Source organism: Uloborus diversus, chromosome 7 (assembly GCF_026930045.1).
Source record: "Uloborus diversus isolate 005 chromosome 7, Udiv.v.3.1, whole genome shotgun sequence".
Lineage (NCBI taxonomy): Eukaryota > Metazoa > Arthropoda > Arachnida > Araneae > Uloboridae > Uloborus > Uloborus diversus.
In genome coordinates this window covers 140,740,503-140,765,282 of record NC_072737.1, presented here as the reverse complement: position 1 = coordinate 140,765,282, position 24,780 = coordinate 140,740,503, and the positions used below count along the sequence as shown (strand labels likewise).

The 24,780-nt window shown below is 32.9% G+C and overlaps 1 protein-coding gene across 1 annotated transcript in view; it reads left to right on the top strand.

Moving 5' to 3' along the window:
• LOC129225797 (ATP-dependent RNA helicase DDX42-like) overlaps nucleotides 1-24,780 on the top strand; it is a 91,547-nt gene that overhangs the window by 31,142 nt on the left and 35,625 nt on the right. Inside the window, exons 8-11 of the mRNA XM_054860307.1 lie at nucleotides 50-118; nucleotides 1,991-2,119; nucleotides 8,905-9,004; nucleotides 12,122-12,169. Coding sequence (XP_054716282.1) covers nucleotides 50-118; nucleotides 1,991-2,119; nucleotides 8,905-9,004; nucleotides 12,122-12,169 — 346 coding nt within the window. The remainder of the gene's footprint in view (nucleotides 1-49; nucleotides 119-1,990; nucleotides 2,120-8,904; nucleotides 9,005-12,121; nucleotides 12,170-24,780) is intronic.

Sequence of the window (24,780 nt, the reverse complement as noted above, 5' to 3'; positions counted from 1 at the left end):
CTAGCATTATGTTGTTCTTGTGATGCTCATATGTTTGTTTTATTTTTAGAGAGATCTGGAAGCAGGTGATGGACCTATTGGTTTGATACTTGCACCAACCAGAGAATTGGCTCAACAGGTACGTAATGTCCAAGAGGCATTTGTAAGACTCTTAAAACATAAAAATAAATAAAGGGTATGAAAAATGACTTCGGAATATGTAAAAATATTGCAAAAAAAAACAGCATAAATATGATTTTCTTAAATTCAATAAATGCAATAAAATATATTCAAGGGTAATAGGAGATATATTTTGTACCCACATTATAGCATAACAGGTTTTTAAAAAATCTTTATTCTTCCAGAGTATAAATTAATGACTAATACAGCACTTATAGGCAAGGAAGTCATCATAGATGACTAATATACCAAAAAAGTGGGGGTCAAAAAAAAAAAAAAAAAAGTGGGAGGATTAGAGGTGGCATCCCTGAAGCTGATTTTTTTTTTTTTTAATGTATAAAATGGTGCTATATTATTGGATTTTACATTACTGAGCAAAAAATTTCTGAAAATATAGAACATGGGCCTCAAAAAAAGAGGAGGAATGGGTGCTGTAAACTTCCCTCTTCCAATAGGGAAGTTTTCGATTTTTCAATTTTATTTTTATATGATAGAGTAACATGTATGAACATCATAGGTGAAAAAAAATTTGTGATACAATAAGTAGTTTTTTTTAAATTAATTTTTAAAGTTCAAGAGCTTGTAACGTCAAATGGCATAGGAAGTGACGTCATGCATTCTTTGGATACGGGAGAAGCCGTAGGAGGTGCATTTGACTTCGAAGACGAAACATAAGAGGCTTATCTCCTCGCATTTAACTCCTCGCGTTTCTGGAACATTAAACCTCTCATCCTCTCGGAAATATTCGAATATCATCATTGATGTCACTTGAGGAAGATTATTTAGATTGTGCTTTAACGAATCCGGCCTCCATAGTGTGTTCAAAAGGATTATTGAATTTCTAAAAAATAAAAATATCAGCTCGTTCAAAATGTCCCTAGCGAAAACAAGAGATCTTCGGCGGAAAGCTGCCCATTAGTGCCCTGTGACGTAAGCTCGTGACGTTTCAGAAGAGCGCACTTTTGCGCGTCAATTTTTAAAAATTCATTAAAAATCAATCACGGTGTTTTAAAATTCGGCGATGGTGAATTTTTTAGTTTTGAGGGTCAATTAACAATATCCAATAGTCAAAATATGAACATTTAATGGGTTGCAACTTCCCTATTCTAAGTTCAATTCATATGAAGTAATAGGAGAAAGTCCACTTATTTGTAATTTTTAGTTTTTATTTTCGTGGAGTAAATAAATCTACCCTGTAAAAATCGCTTTTCAATCGATCATTAGTTTTTAATTCTAAAAAGAGAAAGGTCCCTTTACTTTTGGAGGTAAAGGGGCAGTTGCCAAATCTAGTGTGTGACAATGTTGGACGCTGTTTAGCTAAATTTCTGCAGAATTAATGTTAAGATTGCAAATGGCCAGTTTCTAGAAATTTTCAAAATTATTGTGACATTTTTTGGCTACATAAAATTTTCTAGGTTATTTAAAGCTATTTTTACATGGAAACCTCAAATCAATTGATTATGCATCCCATCTGTACATTTTATTGATTTTTAGCAACTATTACATTCAAAATATCATCTGAAAAAGACCTAGTCTTAACTTTTTATTAAGGAAACGGCCTGTTTTTGTTCCTCCGCTAAGAAATCACTTAACTACTAAATCACTTAGTGTCAGTTTGTTGAAATGTTTTTACTTATTAAACATGCTGCTCTTATACATATTTTTAACCTAGTTTTTGACCTCAGGATTGTTATTTTTTTAGCGTCAAAGTTAAAATGGCCAGGAACTGAATTCGGGGCAATAACTGTACCGTTTCCTTAATACATATGCATTCAAAAATATTTTAAATTAATTCATAACTATTTATTTTACTCTCTCTTTACGCTTTCAGATTTACATTGAAGCTAAAAAGTTTGGTAAAGTCTATGGAATAAATGTAGTTTGTTGCTTTGGTGGAGGAAGCAAATGGGAACAAACCAAAGCTTTGCAAGAAGGAGCTGAGATTGTAGTTGCAACTCCTGTAAGTTAAAAAACCTTAATGCAAATGGCATTTTAAAAACAGACAACAAAGTTTTTTTTCCACAGGAATTTTAAATGCTTGATGTTTTGTGCTGTTATTTAATTTGACACATTTTAGTCCATATTGCTGTCGTATGAACTTCAGAAAATATTACAGTACTAGATTTTTTTTTAAAGTTTTTTATTAGTGTTACAAAATATAAGGGTATTTTTTTTTAAATAAATTTTTTAGTGTGCATGCAAAATGCTAATCTTGCAATATTGTACTGTCTTTCCCTAAAAATAAGACCCGGCCTTATTTTAATTTTTGTTGCAAAAGATATGCTAGACTTGAGTTTCAGGGTATGTCTTATTTTTTTATTCACCATATTTTATATTTGCTCTTTGCTTAAAAAGACATTCATGCCAGGCTAAGAAATACATTTATTTCTTTATAAAAAATGCATTTTTTAAAGTTTAGTACATTTATTTCAATTTAATAAACATTCACAAAAACAAATGCAATGGCTGGACACAAGTTATTTTCTCAGACCTATTAAAAAAACTCCTACTAAAAAAATATGATTGCCCCAAAAATATTTTATCACCCATTGCCAGACTTAGAACAGATCATTATTGAGGAATAAAGGTCCATATGGACAACACATTCTCCGCTCTTTGTAAACATTGATTCAGAATCCAGCTTACGCCCAACTATATCTATGAGTGGTCAGTAGTCACCCCAAACATCATCAAACAAGATTACTTCCAATTAGAGACATTCTGCGGGAGACCCTGTATAGTCCTAATGCACTATCCTTAGCGGAAGCAATAATCAAGACTTTTGGAAAAGTTTGAAGACTATTTACATTTCCATTATTTTAATTATTCCTTTAATATGAACTATCTTTGGAGCACAAGAACATCCGCAACAAACATTCAAAAATGAACAAAGTCATTAACACAATTACATCTTCTACCATGGATCCAAGAGTTTCATGACTTCCCTTTAAAGTGACCAAATTTGCATTTTGGGGACTTGAAGGTAGAGAGAAGTTACTGATAGTGAGCAACAGAACCTCCAACTATGCCCTAATATTACACTTGATCCTGTGTTAACTTAGTATGTCCATAACTAATATTACTCTTATTAGTCCCTTTTGATTCCAGTGATCATAACTTAATATGTCCCTTTCCAAAGCCAAAAGCTGGATCTGATTTTCTATCTCGTTCTCTTTTAGAAAATAATAAATGCTAAACGTTCGTTTGTATCAAGCACATCCATTTGTTTTGTTTCATTTCAAATGTGCATATTTGTTGTTGCGTTCAGTAGTAAACAGACGTGGCTCCAAGGGAGGGGCAGAGGGGGCAATTGCCCCCCTGTCGGAAACGTCTTGCCCCCCCGTCGGGGAAAATTTTGTATTTCGTCGGGGAATCTGTTTGCTTTGGCGTTTATCGTAAATGAAAATTTTTTTCCTCGGATATGAACTCGAAAAACATAGAAAAAAGTAGAAGTATCTTAAATATTTAAAAAAAAAGGAAACAAAAAATCAATTCCCTTCGGGGCCACCCACCTTGACACCTGCAATTTAGCCCGAGTCCATAAGTCCCCTTTTAACGTCGCCCAAATGGTGATAAAATAAGGGATAGCTATTGCTACGGGGGAAATGGTGTGTTTTTCATCCTTGAAATTTCTATTTATCGATGAGCTGGTTTCGACGACTAATAAAAGAGTACAATCTCCCCTTGACTATCCACGTCCCTGCCGAATGTAGTGGTGATTTCCGGTCAGATCTAAGGCGTCGTCATCTGGTTATCGGGTTACGAGACAAATATGTACCGAATGACAACAGCCAAGACGAGACGGGGGGGGGGTCATCGGAGAAAAAACATGCTTCGGAGATTTTTCCTTTTCTATTACATTTGCTAAACAGCACTTCAGCCAGTGCAGACACACTATTGATGCGTTTTAAAATACTTCTCTGGGTAAATAACTGCAATATTATCTTTCATTTTCACTCTGTAGTTACAAGTAAGTTATTACTATAGTTATTTAAAATTTATCTGATTATTGTTGGATTATTCTACAACAAAACATCAATGAGTAAACGATCCTTTTACCTCATACAAGGAAGCGTACTAAAGTAGATTTAATTTTTTAGTGTAATGATGTTTTGTCGGCAAATGCCGCAAGAAAAAAATTCTTTTGACTAATGTAATAAAAGCAAATACATGTTTAACATTTTAAATACATGTTTCTCAAAAACTTATATTGATCTTGTTTGTAGGCTGCATACTGGGGGATCAGGGGATCATACTAGGGGGCTGCATACTAGGGGGCATAATAGTTTTGCTGGGAATGAAGAAGAAATGAGAATGATTTTGTAAACATCGAGTTTGGCACAACTAAACAATCATTGGATTATTAAGCGTCGGGTTGGTATTGCATCAGGTTTGGGTTCTTTTTGAGAAAAATGTCTGGAGGAAGGGGAGGGGCGAACCTTTTGGAAAAGGCCAAATTAAATAAATAAATAAATCATGTGCTAAAGGCAATTGAAAATATATTTTGCTTCCAAATTTCATTTTTTCAGATGTTATCATGTAGTCGAAACTCATGTTTCTAACTTAAAGTAAAGCCTGCAATAAGCTGCGCTTAGTCCATGCAGCTGTAATTATTTGATTGGACCAGGTCTAATTCAAAAGTCAACATTGCTCCTTCGAAATCGATCAAACCAACTTACAAACTGGTACCAGGCTCAGTCTTGTTTAAGTTTTTTTTTTAATCAAGTTATGTTCTTTTTTTTTAATATGCTTTTTTTCAAGTGCTAAAATAGTGTAAAAAAAGCAGTGCTGTGGAGTCGGAGTGATTTTGGAGAGAAGGAGTCTGAATCGGAATTTGTTGGTTAACAATGACAAGAGTCAGAGTTGGAGTCATTTTCCCCCAATGGCCGTAACACTGCCAGTGATTGCTGGGTCGGAGTGAGAGTTGGAATCGAACTGACGTTAGGGTAAAGGAGTCGGAGTTGAGTGCTCTAAAATTTTTGAAGTTGGAGTCGACCATTTTCCCTCCGACTCCGTAGATCTGCAAAAAAGCTCCATGTATGGAAATTTTGGGGTAAGACTTAGAATTTACACTTTTTCCTCTTGGTCTGGAAAGTGAGTGCAAACTTAAAATTTGAAAGTATGACAGATTTCAACTGACATGATCAATAAAAAGTTTGAAACTAATGGTTATGTATTTTCGAATTATGAAAAGTGCTTCAAAATATTTTAAAAATAAAAAAAAGGTAGGTATATAGTAAATTAAAAAAAAAACAAAAAAAACCTTACACAAGATAAAATTGGTGCAATTAATGTTAATCACTTTGATACTTAATAAATTTGTTTATTGCGTAATATCGTCGGCACCATGCTGAACTAACGAATCTGAAAATTGGCTCTTTTCAGGAGAGCCAAAACAAAATTTTGTCCATTAGACGCGTTTAGTTATTTTCAATGTATTAATTTTTATAGATAACTTTAAGTGTAAAATTTATTGTTCGAAGTAGTAATAGCCTTTTTTCAGTACTGCGGCAAACCATTGAATTTAAAAAACGAGATTCGCGATTTTTCACCTTCGTTTGTTTATTAAGTTTAGCATGGTGCTGACCATACTATTAAGTTTCGTTTCTTTTTTTTTAAAATTATTATTATTTTTTTTGATTGCACAACACGCACACACATTACTTTCGTTTTGTGCATTCAAAACTTAGAACCAAGTCTGAGAAGTTGGAGTCGGACCGATTTTGAAGTCAAGAAGTTGGAGTCGAAAGTTTAAAACTTCAAGAGTCGGGGTCGATCATTTTCAATTAAAATCTGCAACCCTGCCAGTTCTTGTGGAATCGGAGTCGAAGGCTTTAAAATTCCCGAAGTTGGAGTCGGTCATTTTTCTTCCGACTCCTCAGTTCTGCTTAGAACTACTGGTGTGACTATTCATTTGTATAATTTCAATCTCGCTTACTACATTTTAATTTTTATTTTCTACTAGCATTCCCGTACCCGGCATTGCTCGGGTAATGGAATTAGCAGGGGTTAACAGTGCTTGGTGCACTTAGTTTCGAAAATCCCCTATAATAATTACTTATTACCTATAACTTTTTCTAATTTGGGGAGGATCCCGGGGACCCCGGACTCGTTATATATATATGCCCTTGTCCTTAACCGATCTTTAACTGTTATTAGCGATCCTTTTAAAGTACTGATTATCTTTGCAAACACAGGTCATCCACATTTTATTGTTATACCTATGTTTAAGCTAGAACTTCTTTGTATACGACATTTTTAGTTTTTTTTCTGGTGCTAAAATTATTAAACTGCTTGATGAACTGGCTTTGGAGCAAGCTACATAACATTGGTCGTGTGAGAAAAAAGTCTTCTCTTAAATCGATCCCTGCTACTTTTAATGTCTGTCCTTGTGACTTATTAATGGTTATTGCAAAGCAAACTTTAACAGGAAACTGCACTCTTCTAAATTCAAAAGGATAGTCCGCCTGTGATGATGTTCTTAGAAACTTCGTTTCTAGTTTTGAAAAAATAAAAGCAAAAGACAGAAACATTATGATTTGACTTGAGAAAAGCCTAGAAGAATCACGTGAGAAACAAAAACAATATCAAATTTATAGTTCGCTATCGACCAAAAGTTGAGATGAAGTACTGAATAATGATTTGAATGAAGGAAAGCCTTCGAAAATAAGGGATTTGAATTTCAATGACAGGTTTTTAATTTCGCAGAAATTAAGGAGTTTTAATTAATTTCTCCCAAACTAATTGAGATTTCGGAAAATCCTTTCTTAGTGGTTACTTTTGTAATCATGCGGACATACCTGCCAAATTTCAAGTCTGAAGCTTCAGCGGTTTCGGCTGTGTGTTGATGTATATATATATATATGTATATATATATGTTATCTCAGGACATTGATTTTTATATATTAAGATTTCAAACATGCTTCGGCGGCCCACACATTTTCTTCCAAATAATCTGTGATTTGCAGGATGATATTTTTAAAAATCTAGGAATGAAATATGTTGGCGGTCCCTATGAAACTATCATGATTATTTATACGATCAAAAGAAAGAAAGGAAGGAAAAATCATGGATTTATTTTTATACTATTTAATTGCAAAATCCAATGCGGCCCGCCGGTTCCATCCACTACCAGCTAGGCCTAAGCGATGTAGACCTTTTATTACCATAGAAAATAATTAAAATCCGTAAAAATTTGCACCTTTTCTAATTTTTTTAGCGCAAAATTTTTATCCGTTTCCAGTTTCTATTTGTTATCAAATAAAATACTTGTAATTGGTTTTAGCAAGCAAGGCTCTTCAAAAGATATTCATTTTTTTCTCTTGATTCTGCTTTTGCAATAACAAAACTTAGTAGTTGTGATTGTATTCCCTTTTTCGTGCTTTCCCAAGTTATCTCGGAAAAATAAAATAATGAAAGAAAATATAAATAAATTTAATTTTATACATGTTTTGACTCGCGAGGTTCATCTTAATATAAAGCTAGGCATCGGGCTCAAGTTTCTTTTGAATTTTTTAACTTAATATTAGTTACTGTTTGTTCTTCTGCTTACTTAAGATGTGGATTTCTCTGCTCCCTAATAAATATGTTGATGAGTTAGTGGATGAGCACCGCTATACTCTTGAGCCCTAGAGTTTCCATCCCGTAAATTTGTGTGTTTATAAGGTTTGATTACGGAAGAAGGAGGGGGGAGGTACACTGAATATCTTAATTGGTCATTAACCTCATCTCCCTAACGTTACAATACATGACCTACAATTTTGTTTCTTTAATTTTGGAACTTTTTCAGTTGTGCACCTCGACTCTCACTCCCTACAAAATACCATTACAGATCGACTAAAATCTCGTTTATTGGATTTCAATTTCTTAAAATTATTTGGAGGTGAGCATCCAACCCTTGTCTGCATGAAACCACTGAAGATCATCTAAAATTGCGTTTTCAGCGCTACAATTTCGAAAATTTTCCGGGGGAGGACCCCCCCCGGACCCCCCTCATTTCTGTAAGAGCAACATTACATTCACAACTACATTAATGTTGTTAAGTTTCTTTCTCTGCATAAACTCTGTAGAGCACACATTTTTAATGATTTTACATCATATTCAGATTTTTCGTCAAATTCTGCTTCTTACACTGTTCTAGTTTATTGATGTCGCGATATGAACCTGCTCACAAAAGCCTAGTTTCATGTTTTTAATTTTAAATTTAATTTTATTTTTCTAATTATTTTATTTTATCTTCATTAAAATTTTTATTGTTTGCTTTTAATTTTTATGGGGAATTCGTGTTGTTAGACGCCAAGAATGATTAGTTTCTTTATCACCTAAATTGGGGGGGGGGGGAATCTTGCAAACTAAAATTTGGCTATGCCCCCCTGTCGGGAAAGCTTGCCCCTCCGTCGGGGATTTTCTAGCGCCACCACTGGTAGTAAAGCACCCATGTTGTTATTGGTAAATAAGTTGTTGTGTCACATGGCTCTTGTGTCTCATGGTATTCTTTTGAATGACCATCTTGACTAGGGCTTATGTAAGAGGTAGGGCACCAAGGCAAATCCTAATAGGGCTTATTTCTTGATCAGGTCATACTTTTGTGGAAATACTTCAAGTGATTTATTCTTTCTTATGGAAGTGTCATGTTGAAAAACTTATTATTTTTTTGATATTTTCACCGTATGTGTATTCTAATTCATGAAATGTAGTTTTCTTAATCTTTCTTCCCCTTACCTCATTATGATCTCATTTTTTCAGGGGCGCATGATAGATTTAGTCAAAGCAAAAGCTACAAATCTTAGAAGAGTTACTTTCCTTGTACTAGATGAAGCTGACAGGATGTTTGACATGGGATTTGGTAACAAATGTTTTCTTTTTTAGTTTTCTAGTTTCAAATGAGGAAATTTAATTTGGAGTTTTTCATGCTTGTGTGGTTTAAACCACTTTGGTAAAACATGGTTTAAACCAGATTTTTTTTTAACCATGCTGTTTATCTAAGCATGGTTTTTTTTTATTTTTTTTAACAACTTAATATTTGCTCCCGAAATGCTTTTATAAATTTTGCACATTATTGGCACATTAAAGTCCAATTTATACCAAGTAACCAGCAAAGCTTTAGAGATAAATAACAAATTAAAAAATTTGCAGTTTTTTCTTTTTAATATAATGCAAGTTTTATAAATAGCTTTTTTTAAAAATCAATGCAACTTTTCAAAGTTGACTTATTAAGTATTTTAAAAATTGCATTCTTACTACTTAATTTGTTTGACTAAGATTTATGTTGCTCTTTGTAAAAATAGTCTACGTTCATATTTTTGAAATGCATATTTGTTTGCTAAATGGTATCATATTTGTTACATCTAAAGGAATTTCTTTGATTATTTATTCTAAAATCTTTTAACATATCGTAATTGTTTTGTAGTTCAAGCTTTTCAAACAATATTTCTCCTACTAGCTGCCTTTCTTTTTCTTATGTTTGAGCAATTGCAAGTTTATGGGAATGTATTAGGGTCATTCCATAGTGACTAACGTAACATTCGCAGCTGATTTTCAAACTCACTAAAACTTTTTACTTACACCGGGAGTAAAAATAAATGTGTTTTGGTTTAATATGCAGATTTAAAATGTACAAGGTGACTATTTTTCATTTCTACCAAGAATTTGAAGCAAAATAAGCGCTGGCAGGTGTTTTTTCACCAAAAAAAGCATCGTGACTAACGTAACATTTTTGCAACCCTGAGAAACAATGCTTATGTTACGAAGCAATTTTTTCTGAAACTTACACAGGCATTTAAAATTGGCCGATATATTTGTAAGAGGTAAACAATCTATTTTTAAAATTGTACTACAGATTTGTTACAGATGAATCTTTTTTGGCCCTAAATGGTACTTTTCCGAAAAACTGTGTGTGACTAACGTAACGTGACTAACGAAACCATCGAATAACGAGCAATGAATGCATATAAAAAACTTTTTATAATTAATTTCTTGCTCTTATATTACTTTTACACTTTTTAGGAACCTTCTTTGTGTCGTATTATGGTTCTTTCTTTACTTTTTTTCTATATTTGTGTAAGAAATTGAATGGAAGGATTCAGTTCATTTAACTAAATTTGAATGTGCAAAAAAAAAAAAAAAAAAATAAAAAAAAAATAAACAAATAAACAAATAAAAAAAAAACTGCTTTTACAAACTGAATAACATCATTCTTGGGCTAATTAAATCCTAAATATCTCTCTTTTAAAAAATTAACTTTTTGCAAGTTGGTAGTTTCACTGAATTCAAGTATTCTGCTGATATACTAGTTATCGTCATAAGAAACTCCGTAATACTATTCAGTGGCATATTATTTTTTATACTGATTCATCGAACAAATAGTGTTGTGCATCCTTTTGAATTAAAATGTAATATTGGAAAAAAATGTTCGAACGTTTTTGCAGAATGCATTTTAATTCCAGATATCACCGCAAATGTTTGAATTTCTAAATGATCATTTTTGCATTTTCTGAAATATATGGCAGCAGCGCTTATTGTCACTGTATCATGTAACATCTTCAAATGTTTTCCAACGAGCAGCTGTAACGTCATTTTAATAATAGGTGGAGATATATTTTCGAAAAAATAGAGACGTTCTTCTTTGTTAAGACTTGATTTCTATTATCTTAATTCTTAAGCTTGGATTCTTGCGTTGAATGCACCTTCAGTAGAGTACTCATTTTGCTTTACTCACCTTTTTTCTTTTTTAATAATTCTTTAAATTTGGAAGTATCTTTATAAAGACCTTTAAAAAAGTATTTTTCTAAGTAAACAGAAGGTCTAAAATGTAATATTACTGCTATTTTTCACCCTTTATATTTTTAATCAATATAGAATGTCTACATATTCAAAATTGTTTATGAAAATGTACATTAAATTAAATAAGTTTTAAATATTAGCAGTCATTTTTAAAATATTTCGTTAGTCACATGCAAACTGTTATGTTAGTCACAGCTCAAATGTTACGTTAGTCACACTAATTATTTTATATCTACTGATACTAAAATAAATATTTTGCACTTTTTAAGTAGATATGACACAGATGTAAGAAAATAAAAAGTGCTGTTTGGTTCAATCATCTGGTTTAGTTTTTAAGCAGAAAATTGTACATTTTCGTGACTAACGTAACGTAAATATTTTCAGTGAAATAACCAAACTAATTAAAATACTTATCTTATAATGTATGCAAAAAGAACAGTCAATTTTATTGGGCCAACATCTAATCATTTAGAATAAACATAGTTATTTTAAAAATTTGCAAAACTTTTTACATTGTACAAGAAAACGTAGACGCATGTTTTTTGCACATGCTAAGCCTTTCCTACAACCTCGCACGTTTAGAGCCAGAAGAAAAACACTGAATGAAATTTTTGCAAACTGTTACTGGATTTATGTACTAGAAAGTATGCTGAATGAAATGATAGGTCACAATTAAGGCTTTGTGGTAAAAAAATTTCCGAGGTTGAGGTTGACATTTCTATGGAATGACCCATTAAACATTTGTAAGTCTTTTAATGGTATGTAATTATATTTGCATTCATTTATTCAGTGGAAATGAAAACTTTTGTGCTGTAAGCCTACTTTATTAGTTGTTGCAGAAAATTCATATCTGCCCCCCCCCCCCAAAAAAAAAGTTCAACAATACATTCAAAATTGAAAACTGAAAATCACAAGTTATTGCAATCTAATTCTCTATTTATTTTCCTTTTTAATTTGTTATGTATGACTCATATTAATATGCTTCCTTTTTTCTCTTTGATCTGTTTTTTTTTTCCCTCTGATATATAATATATGTCTGTGTATTCAGGATATACTTATATGTGTATCTAACACCTTTTCCATTAAATTATATTGATAATGATGTTCATAGTAGAACCTATTTATCATGTGCTTATTTATTGGTTTTATAAAAAATTTATTCTGAAATTTTCTTTTTCAGAGCCACAAGTTCGCTCAATATGTGACCATGTGAGACCAGACAGACAAAGTAAACCTTTTTGTTGGGTTAAAACCTTTATTTTTGTCTTAAACACATTTTGTATAGTATTTTTGTATAAAATTCAAATATGAACCCCACCATTCAGCACTGTTTTGGCTTTTCCACAACAACAGCTACTGTTTGAATTGGGCCGCATGCATGCTTGCATGAAAGCTTAAAATGTCTCCCCTGTTGTGTCTATATTAAACCCAAGCGAATCAACCCAAAAAATTTCCGAATAGTTAAGCTGTTAACTCTGGCTAAACTGTAGACAGGTTAACATACAACCTAAACCCTTTTTAATTTGCAATTTTTAGATATAATGCAAGCTGATTTCGACAAAAGAAAATGCTTAAGCAGCTTTATCATTGTCTTTGCTTATAAGGTGTAAGGAAAAAACAGTAACGCCTCATTATTTTGTGCTTTTCTTGGGACAAAGAAAAAGCGCAATATAACCCAGATCATTAAAAATATTTATTCATCCAACATACAAGTAAATTAGCATTCACTCTTTTTGAATTGATTTTCAAATGGTTTCGATGTAGTTCACGAATGTACTATCACACGTATTAAAATTTATACAAGACTAAAATTTAAATAAATTTCATCATCAGAAAGGTACAAACGTTAAATGACGAATGAATATGATCTTTCTTAGCTACTGCGAGATAAGAGTGAGCGTTCCAATACCCTCGTATTCCCAATAGACTTTCTAATCCCTTCGGTTTACTGTAGAAAGGATGTGCAAAGTAAAAGTAACTAGAATGTTTCCAGAAAACTCTTTTGATGGTCCAGGTCATTCTTCCTTTCTTTGATGCTAATCCTGATTTGTGCAACCGAGCACAAATCTTTTCTGTACTAAAAGGCAGTAGTCAGACAAGGGCGTATGTTTTTCCCATGGACCAGTATGACACCTGCATCATGTCTCTCACTCCTTGTAAATGGTTTAGTACCAAGAAAATGTCAAGTAGTTTACAAACTATCTTAAACTGAAATAGTCTGTACATTTGAACGACAGGAATTGCTGCTGCTTTTCTGGCGAATTCAAAAGAAAAGAACCATTTTCGTTTTGTTTATTGACAAAATAAAGAAGAAAGACCTTTTATGAGTGAAGTACATACCTAGTGTTCCCGCTAGGCCGTTTTTGAAGGGTGCAGCGCCCTGCCCTTTTGCTGTTGGATGGGAAGGTATGATTGAAACTAACTCTTGCCCAAACAACGTAATATATTTAGCAGAGTGAAATTGGAGTTCGTGAATCAGTATAATTGAAGACGAATAGCTCATTAAACATCAATTAATTTATTAAAAGATAAAAAACAAAGTATATGGCTTTGACAAAAAGTAAATAAGGATAAGTATATCATTATTGCAAATACCCCGTTGACCTAGACTAATAAGTATTATCAATTGACCCGACTATCGTTCATGAGGAACGAAGTCTTCAATGGACAAACGTCATACTACTTCAATTAAACAAAAAAAAGGCTAACAGCCTAAGCTTGCTGAACAGACAGCAAGTTGGCTTGCCTGACATGAGCCAACGCGTCTAGGCTGTGCAAGAAGTGAGAGAGAGATCAACTGATAACAGCTTTGCTTATGTTCAGAATCTCATTAGCATATCTTCACTTCAATGCTACCTGATCGTGATCTTCAGTGGCCAAGCCCGAAGCGTGTGTACGTGACATCACATGTTCAAGAAGAATCGACGTTAAAGTAGTCACGTCATGGGCAACGCCCACTACACGTGCCGTTCTCTATTCCAAGACTAGTTACGTCACGGATTCTAGCGTTCGTTAAGGAACAATGATATGAAAACTGCAAATATGTAAAATGTTATCTAACATAATAAAAAATGATAATAGACCTTCACTTAGATTGACATACTATGTCTATCAAGGCCTCCCCATTATCATTTTGATAATCTAAAAAAATTTGAAAACAGTATAATATTAAACAATCTTTAAAAATTTAGCCATATCCTTTTACAAAACACAATAACAATGTTAATAGGACAACAATTATAAGAACACTTATTTCAACATTAACAAAAGGAATTCCGGAGATCCGTAACATCCGAGAAACACAACATCAGAAAACAGTTCATGTTCGAGGAAAGTTCATCTTGTTAAATCAATTTAAATTTCTTCTCAATTGAAAGTTCCTTGTACACATTTGTCTGAAAAAAACATGAAAAAAAATACACAAGTAACTGTTCAAATCAGCATACGTAATACATTATAAAAAAAACTCTAGGATTTCTAATATTGATCAATGATAAAATTGAATTTTTGAAAAAAAAAAAAAAAATTGATATACTATGTTTGAGTTCTATTTTAAACTTCTCATAAGGCATTCTGCATCGCTAAGAGAAACTCAAACATGTTTTTTTTTTTTCAATTTATCATAAACTTTTGGTCCTTTAAAAATTTGACCCTTAAAGTTGTGACCATTTAAAATTCCAGTTTTAATATTTTTATACTTGTTAGGTAAAAAAAAATTAAATATTTCGAAAAAGTAATTTTAACAATTTTACAATTTTTCCCGTTCAAAAATTAATTAACCCTAATCACTTCATCAATTACCCCACTGGAAAACGATCTAGTGGCTTTTACTTGACTTTTAACGAAGATAACAATCAATCAAATTGTTCACCTTGTAAGAGATTTAACATGAAAAATATCATATGATGTAAGTGCAAATACGAATAGTCAAGAGTTACAAAAAACATTTTCAAAATTTGGGGGAAAAAAAATTTCTTAAAAACAATGTTATTTTTGTTCACAATAAATATTTTCAATAAATGTTTGCAATTCAAAACGGGTTTGAGATTTCGTGAAAATATCTGCCAAATTTTCCTTACTTCGAATATATTTAATGTCAAAAACATTTTTACAAACTAGATCTCTAATAAAAAATAGTTTCACATCTATGTGTTTGCTTCTATGGTTTTCAATAGGTGAATTTACAAAATCGATTGATGCTTGATTGTCAACAAAAAGAATAGATTTGAATTTAGATCTTTTGATTACTTTATTTTCGATGCATTCATCTAATACCCTATCAAACCACATCAATTCCTTAGCGGATTCTGTCATTGCAACAAATTCAGCCTCCATAGTGGATAAGCTTACACTTTTCTGTTTAAATGTACGCCATTCAATCGGCGATTTGTCTAGAAAAACAATTTGTCCGCCTAAGGATGTGCGATCGTCTCGATTTGACGCGAAGTCAGAATCCGAGAAAGTAATCAATTGAATTTTGCTGCATTGTAACTTTAGTTTTAAATCTCTCGTTTTCCAAACATATCCGAGTAATTTGACAAGGCCATTCCAATGAATTATACCAGGATTTGATTGGAATTGACTAAAAATATTTACTGCATATGAGATGTCTGGACGAGTTCTATTTGCTACAAATGCTAAGCAACCTACTAAATTTCTATACGGATATTTTGTCATTTCTTTTACTTCATCATCAGTTTTAGGACAATCAACATTTGAATAAATGACTCCTTTGCTAATGGGTAAAGATGCTACAGGAATGTTAAAATTTTCGAAACATTCATAAATTTCCTGAATATATTCCAATTGACTTAAACACAAATCATTTTCTTCGTTTAAGAAATCTACCCCTAGCAATTTGCGTGTTTTTCCTAATACTTTTAGATCGAAGTATTCATTCAACATGTTGATTGCGCTATTTATATAACATTCATTTTTACCAAATAAAACAATGTCGTCGACATAAAGAAGTAAAATTACATATTCATTGAAATAAACACAATTACAACTTGAAAATTTAGAAAAACCAATTTTATACAAAACTTTTTCCATTTCATAATACCATAAACGGCCACTTTGATGTAAGCCGTATATAGCCCTTTTGAGTTTACACTATAAATGTTCTTTACCTTTAATTTCAAAACCTGGAGGTTGTGTCATAAATATGGTTTCCTCTAAAGGTGCATACAAATACGCGCATTTAATATCACATTGAATATGCATCCATTTTTCACATACTACTAATAGTGCGAAAAAAAATCTAATTATGCCGAATTGGACCACCGGAGAGTAGGTCTCCCAAAAATTTAGGCCCCTGATCTGAGTATGACCTTGAGCACATAATCTACTTTTGAAACGTACTACCTGGCCTTCCTCATTTTTCTTCACCGAATAAACCCATCTCGATCCTATTGGTACCGTATTTTCAGGCAATTCAGATTATTTCCACACCTCGCGTTTTAACATCACGTCATATTCCTCTTTCATTGATGCATTCCATTGATCCCATTCTTTTGATTTTAATGCCTGTTTGTAAGTACTCGGAACTTTAATATCCTCCGCTAGTCATGAAGAATTCAAATCTACTTTTGGTCTATTAGCGGAAATTTCACCTTCAAATAGGTCCTTACCTACGAAACTAAACATATTTGGATCATATGCGATATTATGTTTATTGCAATATTTGTGAACATCATGCATGGATCTTAATCTGGTATTTTTCCCTTTTTCAAAAAAATAAATATCATTCCTAGAACTATCCGTCCTGGGTCTAACTTTTCTAACCCAAGTTACACTTTTTAAAGGTTTACTTTTCCCGTCAACTTCGCTTTCTGATTCTGATTGTAATTCGCTTTGACTAGTTTCCCCCTCCTCACTGAAAACAGATTCTTCTGCCGTCTCGTCAAGGTCAGAACTTTCGACTTGAGTGAGAGGCCAATTTGGGGTGACTTTTTCTTTCTCTTTTACGCTCGCGAATTCATCTTTGTAGAAAGTGTTTTCTTTGAAGGACACGTCTATGGATTCTATAATTTTATTGAGTTCAGGAACAAAAATACGATATCCTTTTCGTTTAAAAGCATAACCGACCAACACTCCTTTTTGAGCTTTTGCATCGAGTTTATTTCTTAAATTCTTTTGTATAGCTACGAATACAACTGTGCCAAATGCTCTTAAATGACGAGCCGAAGGTTTTCTGCCTCCGTACAGTTCAAAAGGTGTCTTTTTCTGGTTTTTGTGGCAGACGCGATTCCACGTATAGACAAAATATAACATGGCTTCAGGCCAGAAATTTTGTGGTAATCCGCTTTCTTGAAGTATTACGCGAGTTGCGTTAGCTACCACCCTGTTAAAGACTTCCGCTACTCCATTTTGCATCGGAGTAAATGGTATAGTTAATTCGTGCTTTATGCCCTTTTCTTTACAAAAATCATCAAACTCATTGTTTACAAACTCAGACCCATTATCTGTTCTTACAAATTTTACATTTTTACCAATAAAGTTTTCTGCTCTTAAAATATGATACTTCAAAATTTCAGGAACTAGGCTTTTATTACAAATTGGATAAAGTGAACATCTCCGAGAAAAATCATCGATTATGGATAAATAATATCTTTCTCCATTCCTTCCTTTGACACTATATGGTCCCCAAACGTCAGCGTGAAGGAGTTCAATCGGTCGTTTCGACCGAATATTATCTATAGACTTAAAACTAACGCGTTTGAATTTTCCGATTTTACAATTGTCACAATTTAGTTTTATACTTTTAAATTTGGGTAAACCATTAACGGATTTTAAATCACCAGTTTGTCTGATAGAATCTACGTTCACATGAGCAAATCGCTTATGCCAAGTTTCCAAATCTACTGAATTATTTTCAGGAATGGGATTCTTATCTACATGATTATTCTCAGAGATTTCATTATCCACAGTTTCAACAATATACATGCCATTTTCAAGTTTTGCTTTAAAAATTGGACCCTTTTGGCTAGATACCTCCACGAAACCTCCTCCCCCTACAAATTTTGCACCTCCCTGGTCAAATTTAGTACCAGATAAAATATTACGACGTAATTGGGGAGAGTACAATACATTTTGTAAAATTACAGTTTTTTCACCAAAATTAACTTTAACATCTCCTTTTCCGACAATTGGAAAGGTTTTCTCCTTTACTGCTACCGCCATACGAACATCCCGAACTTTCTCAAAATTCACGAACCAGTCCTTTCTAAAGGAAAAATGATGAGAGGCGGCTGTATCAAAGGTAAATAGGTTCCTAGATCGCCCTGTGCCTGAATGACTTAAATTAGCTTCAGAGACAAAATATAATTCGTACTCACGTCTGTCGTTGGAAAATGACCGTCTCCGTCCTTTGGAATTCCATCGGCGACCTCGAATTCGGTTTCTACTTCGTAAAGCTCAAAACTCGCGGTCGCCAGTCGCCAAATGCGACCAATTTTCAAATTTTGGCGACCATTATTTTCACTTCAGTCGCCAATGTGGCTACCATTCGCCAATGCAACCTTCCCTGACCTATAGTCTTGACATATGACCTTTCCCAAATTCTTTTGTCCACTAAAAGTTCGGCTATCGTATCGCCGGGGTGAAGGAGGGAAGGGGGGGGTGGGAGTATTGTCCAAGTGTGGCTAATTGTGCTATGTGTTCTTGTTCTGAATAGAAAACAAAAATCGCAATCACGACAAATTCGTTACAAAACTTCTATTTCGAAAACTCGGCTTTCTTTACACGCGATCGTAAAAATAGACAAATTTCATACACCAATTTAGTAAATTATGCTTTTTTGATCTTAAATTCATTTTTCAACTTTATTTCTCCTTAAGAAATGGCTATTTCTTCGTTTTGAAGTATTTTTAAACTACGCGTTTTCAAAATGGCGTCGCGTTGTTATTGTTCATTTTTACCAGTTAAGACGAAAATGTCCTTTCCGAAATAAAAAGAATTGAAAAGAATTAATCTTATACATTTGGTTTACATATGATTAAACAAAAATGGCACCTTTGAGTCAAAATGCACCAAGACAAGGTAAAAACGATATCGCTAAAAAAAATTTTCTTTTCGAAGATTTTTGATTTTTTGTTTTAATCATATTGTTTGTTTTTCCTTTTTTTTTCTTTTTAAAATATAAAACCTACTGGAGGAGAGGATATATCCGTTTATTTACTTTATTTCTCCTTAAAAAAGTTGTTATTTTTAAGTTTCGCGGTAAATTTTCAAAATGGCGTCCCGCGTTTTCAAAATGGCGCGTCCCGCGTTTTCAAAATGGCGCGGCGTTGTAGATTGTCCATTTTCACCAGTTAGAAGAGGAAAATGTGTGTTCAAAAATAAATAAAGAGAAGTACAATCGTATTTATTAAACACATAAATAATAATAAAAAAATGGCACCCTTGCGTCTAGAGAAGGTGGAAAGAAGACGGCTGAAACCCTTTTTTTCTTCTGCTGGATCTTTTATTTCATTTTTTGTTTTGTTTTTTTTGTTTTGTTTTATATTGTTTACCTTTTATTTATTCATTTTTTTGACACCCAGGCTTCCATTTTTATAAAATTCTGCATGCATTTGCAAAAACAAAAAAAAAATATTTTTGTAGAATCGCAAATGGTTTAGGTTTTACATTCTGTTCAAGTTTTTGGTATTTTGTTGTTTTCTTTATCAAGGAACTAACTCGTGTTTTGGTTGAAAGCTGTGATGTTTCTAGAAGTTTTGAAAGCTGAAAAAAATTAATAATAATAATAATCTTTTTTATTTATTTATTTTTTTATCGTGATGTGTTTTGCTTAAAGATAAATTAATGCAGATTATAGTTTGTAAAAGATGTGTTAAATAATATCTGGGTAGGGGTGCCCGTTCTCCCCAAGTTCAATTCCCCCCTTCCTCCAAAACTTTTCCTCAACCCTCTTTTTCTTTTTTATTTTTAGCTCGCTTTTTATTTTATTTATTTTTTTTAATATTTTTTATTTACTTATTTATTTTTAATTATTATTTTATAAGAAGCGTTCTTTGCTACGCCAATGACATATACACTCATACTAAATAAATAAACGGAATAAAATAAATTAAATAATTTAAATTAAAATAAAGTTTGGCTATCATTTTTTGAGATTTGGCTACCATTTTGTGAGGATCTGGTAGCCATTGGCTACCAATTCAAAATTTGAGTTTTGAGGTATACTACTTCGGTTCCATCGATTGGGTCTGTCACTCCTCTGCTGGGGTGAGACTTCTCGGGGATAACCTCGTTGAGTCGTTTGGTGGTTCCGTGGTGGATGACACTTTTTCCGTCTTGGGCATACACGCTTAATGTGGCCCTGTTCGCCACACGAGTGGCAGATAATCTTTGTCATATAAGCATATGTATTGGCTTCTTTCTCCATATTAAGGTTCTGGCGACCCTCTTCTACTATCAGATCAATGACAACCTTATCGAATCTAAACTCAGGTGCAGGACGTGTGAGAATGTTCTGGACAATATTGTCATATGATCTAGGTAAATTTTGGAGAAGGTGAAACGTCAGGTAATCCTCGGGAAACTCTGGATAAGCTAATTTTATGTTATCAAAAATTCGTTGAAGGCGAGCGGCGAATAAATTTAATTTTTCTCCCTTTTCAAGATGGCACTGATTTAATTGATTAAAATTTTGCATTTGAACGCATCGATTATTAGGGAAGAAATGATCCCTTAATTTCTTCCATGACTCCGCAGGATCTTCTATATTTTCAATGATTTTCTTTAAACTTTGGTTGATATTTAAAAAAATAATTGACAGCGCGGCTCTTCTTCGTATTTCGTAATCGCGAACATCTCTAGCGGTGATTTCGGCTTCCTTGCTGATAACGGGCACTTTTTCCGATCCATCTACAATGGACCACGCATTCCTGTCCATAAGAAGAAATTTTGCATTTATTGCCCATTCCGTATAATTTTCATTCGTAAGTGGCTCTATGGTAACCCCAGAAGTAGCCATTATAAATCTTGACTTTTAAATTCGCATGCGCGATAAATAGAGTCTTGGATGAAAAAAATCCTACAGTTCCATTAGGTAGAAAAAGAGTTCACTTCCAAAAAATTTCCGCTTCAAATATCAACTAGTGTAGGTTTTCCACAAACATCCGAGATCTCTATGAAATTTCGTAATTTGACTGAAGAACATCGGTAAAGGAAACGACTAACACCATTTTCTTACACATCGCTTGTTACGGCCTCCCCGAATAAAACTTTCTTGCACAGCGGTATTTGCTCGAAAAAAATAAAATTTTATTCTCAAAAAAAATTTACAACTGATTCACTTTCAAAGAACTCTACAGGGAAAAGGCAATCTGGGCCCATAACCCCTTGTTGGATGGGAAGGTATGATTGAAACTAACTCTTGCCCAAACAACGTAATATATTTAGCAGAGTGAAATTGGAGTTCGTGAATCAGTATAATTGAAGACGAATAGCTCATTAAACATCAATTAATTTATTAAAAGATAAAAAACAAAGTATATGGCTCTGACAAAAAGTAAATAAGGATAAGTATATCATTATTGCAAATACCCCGTTGACCTAGACTAATAAGTATTATCAATTGACCCGACTATCGTTCATGAGGAACGAAGTCTTCAATGGACAAACGTCATACTACTTCAATTAAACAAAAAAAAAGGCTAACAGCCTAAGCTTGCTGAACAGACAGCAAGTTGGCTTGCCTGACATGAGCCAACGCGTCTAGGCTGTGCAAGAAGTGAGAGAGAGATCAACTGATAACAGCTTTGCTTATATTCAGAATCTCATTAGCATATCTTCACTTCAATGCTACCTGATCGTGATCTTCAGTGGCCAAGCCCGAAGCGTGTGTACGTGACGTCACATGTTCAAGAAGAATCGACCTTAAAGTAGTCACGTCATGGGCAACGCCCACTACACGTGCCGTTCTCTATTCCAAGACTAGTTACATCACGGATTCTAGCGTTCGTTAAGGAACAATGATATGAAAACTGCAAATATGTAAAATGTTATCTAACATAATAAAAAATGATAATAGACCTTCACTTAGATTGACATACTATGTCTATCATTTGCATATCAGCAGAATGCGCCCCGCCCTTTTCAAAAATAAGAAATTGCACTTTGTGTTTTCATAAAGATGCCTCAACCATCATTTCGACCTGTCGCGATATCGGGGCAATTTTATTTGTCCAGCGATCCTCTGCAAAAACGCCTATGTCCAGGGCCGGACTGGGTGATCGACAGGGCGCGAGAAAGCTGAGTTGAAGGGCGCCGACTGAGCCTCCATAATATCTAAGAAATTAAGATTTAGAGCGACCATTTTAAAAGGATAAAAAATCATTGAGAAGCAAATAAAGCCCTTTTTTGTTGCTGAAAATGTCTAAACGAGAAGTCATATTTTTTGTAAGTTCAAAAATAGTAGAAGAGACCTCCCCCCTCCCCCGAAAGAGTGTTGGTACATCCCCTTAAATATTAATGATCACCCCCTAGAAAGAGACTCCCCTAAAAAAAGAGAGGAAAGACCACCAAAATACACCCTGAAAATGTGAATAACGTCGCGGGGGCGGTTGGGGGGAATAATTTTCAATTTCGAAGAATGAGAAGTTTTGCTAAATGTTTCTCAACAGAAACTTTTTCCGAAAATTCATTGCTTGTTCGTCTTTCTTCTGAAATGCATCATTCACTAGTTCAATAGCATTAAGTAACAACACCTCTTGCAGTAATACTTTTTTTTTGTGTTGTCGATTGAATTTTTTTCACTGGTATCTGTTGTTGTTTTAAAACATGACGCTATCATTTTATTACATGAATTTGTCGGTTCTTTAAGCTGACGAAGTTTTCTCCGTGCGATCAATATTCATGCTCAGGTTTTTTTTTTTTCGTTTCGTCCCTGCATGTGCTAGTTTGTCATTTTCGACAAAATGCTTCTGCAATTTAAAATTAAAAAGAGATGTATGTACATGACAATTCAAACTGTTGTCCGTTTTCAAAGACTGTTTTAAAATATTTTTTCCACTTTATTGTGCTAAAGTTCAAAACTCAAAAAGAATAAATTAAAAATATCATTTCATAAGTAATTTTTTTTCTTTGGATTGTTAAAAATCTTTGCATCTCTGCATGGTGTTCTTTTAAAGCATTTTAGTTATGCAATTATTTTGAGAGTAAGAGCGAGTGGTAATGAATATCAGGCCATTACTAGTTTCTATAAATGCACTTTTTAAAAAAAGGTATGTTTTTGGATGAATAGCAATACAAAAAAGGAATTCAGTCATGAAGGGGAAACTTGATTTTACAAATTGGGTAAATCAAGAAATATTATAATTTATCAAAAATGAAAATTAATAAAGAGTAATTAAGATGAAGAATTTAGTGCGGATATAACATGAGACATGACATTAGTGATTAATTGATTTCAGTCCTCAAAATCAAAAGATTATTCAAATTATGTTTACGCATTTGTTTTGTACTTAAGTATTGTTTTTTTTTTTTTTTTCCATCTCAAATGTCAAATTTTATACGAATTATGCATTTGTAATGAAATTGGCTTATGTATGCTATAAAGTTATCATGAAAATGAGTTAAAATATGTTTTTTTTCTGAATGTTTGCAAGACATATTTTTTATAAATAAAACATAAGTAATATCTAGAGTCCTTAAAATCTATTTTTAAAGTCTGATTTTTTTTTTCAAATCCTATATTTATTTATTTTTTTATTAGTAACATGATCATGTCATAGCAAATATCTTGGGGGAAAATACAACCAATCGAACTCTAACTCATCCAGTGCACCTGATCGCCTTTTTGAAATACGTAATAAATAATATCATTTTAATAACACTGAAACTATTGGGAAAAGCTTGAAATTAAATTATTTGAGAAATCATTTTTTATGTATGGATATACATTTAAAACTACTATTATTGTTTGTGACCATTATAAGGAATAAATGAATTGATTTGATTAATCAATAAAACTTTTGCAAGAAGACTCAAAGACTTCAGTTTAAAAGAAGAACAAATAAATTTCTTGACCATGTCCAATTTCCCCTTGCCTCCTTTTTTCATTTAAGAATTCCTTATTTTTTTTAAAAGTAAAATTAAAATTACAAGTTCTTTGTTAGCATAAGAAAACAAGAGGGTTTTTCGTAATGATATTTTTTCCTCCACATTCTTAAATCAGGATCTAATTTCTGAAAATTCATTTAAGAAATTCTCGCTGTCCAAAGTGTTATATTTTTAAAGTACACTATATATATAGCAAAAACGAACATTTTAAGCGTTTGTATTCATTTTCATGGCATTGTTGTCTTAAAGTTTCGAGAACTTTTTGAGTGTCAGATTTTGTTTTTGAAAACTGACGCGACCGACCTAGACAGAGCCGTCATAAAAACTACCAATCATATTAAAAACAGAGGGACGATGAAAAAAAAATAGTTCAAGGACAGGCTTGATCTTAGTAGTTTTTACTTTTTAAAATAATAGTTTTCAATTGATAACACAAGACCTTTCAACTTATCTGAGTGAGTTGTTTTTTTAACCATATGTATTGTCGAAAATTTTGCAATATCATTTGTCATTTCGCAGCACATAGATCATAATGCCATTAATTATGAATCATAGATTGTAATTCTATAATTTAAGATTATACATGAAGGATAATATTCTCACAATAAAAAGAAAATGAAAACTGAAACGAGTAACCTACTGTTGAAAAGATCCTTGACTTAATGTATCCAATTTTGCTGCCGCTTCAAAATTAGTTGTTCACTAATGCAAAAATCTGATCCAAATGACTCTTCGATTCATGTAAGTAACGGCAATTGGACTTCTGTAGTC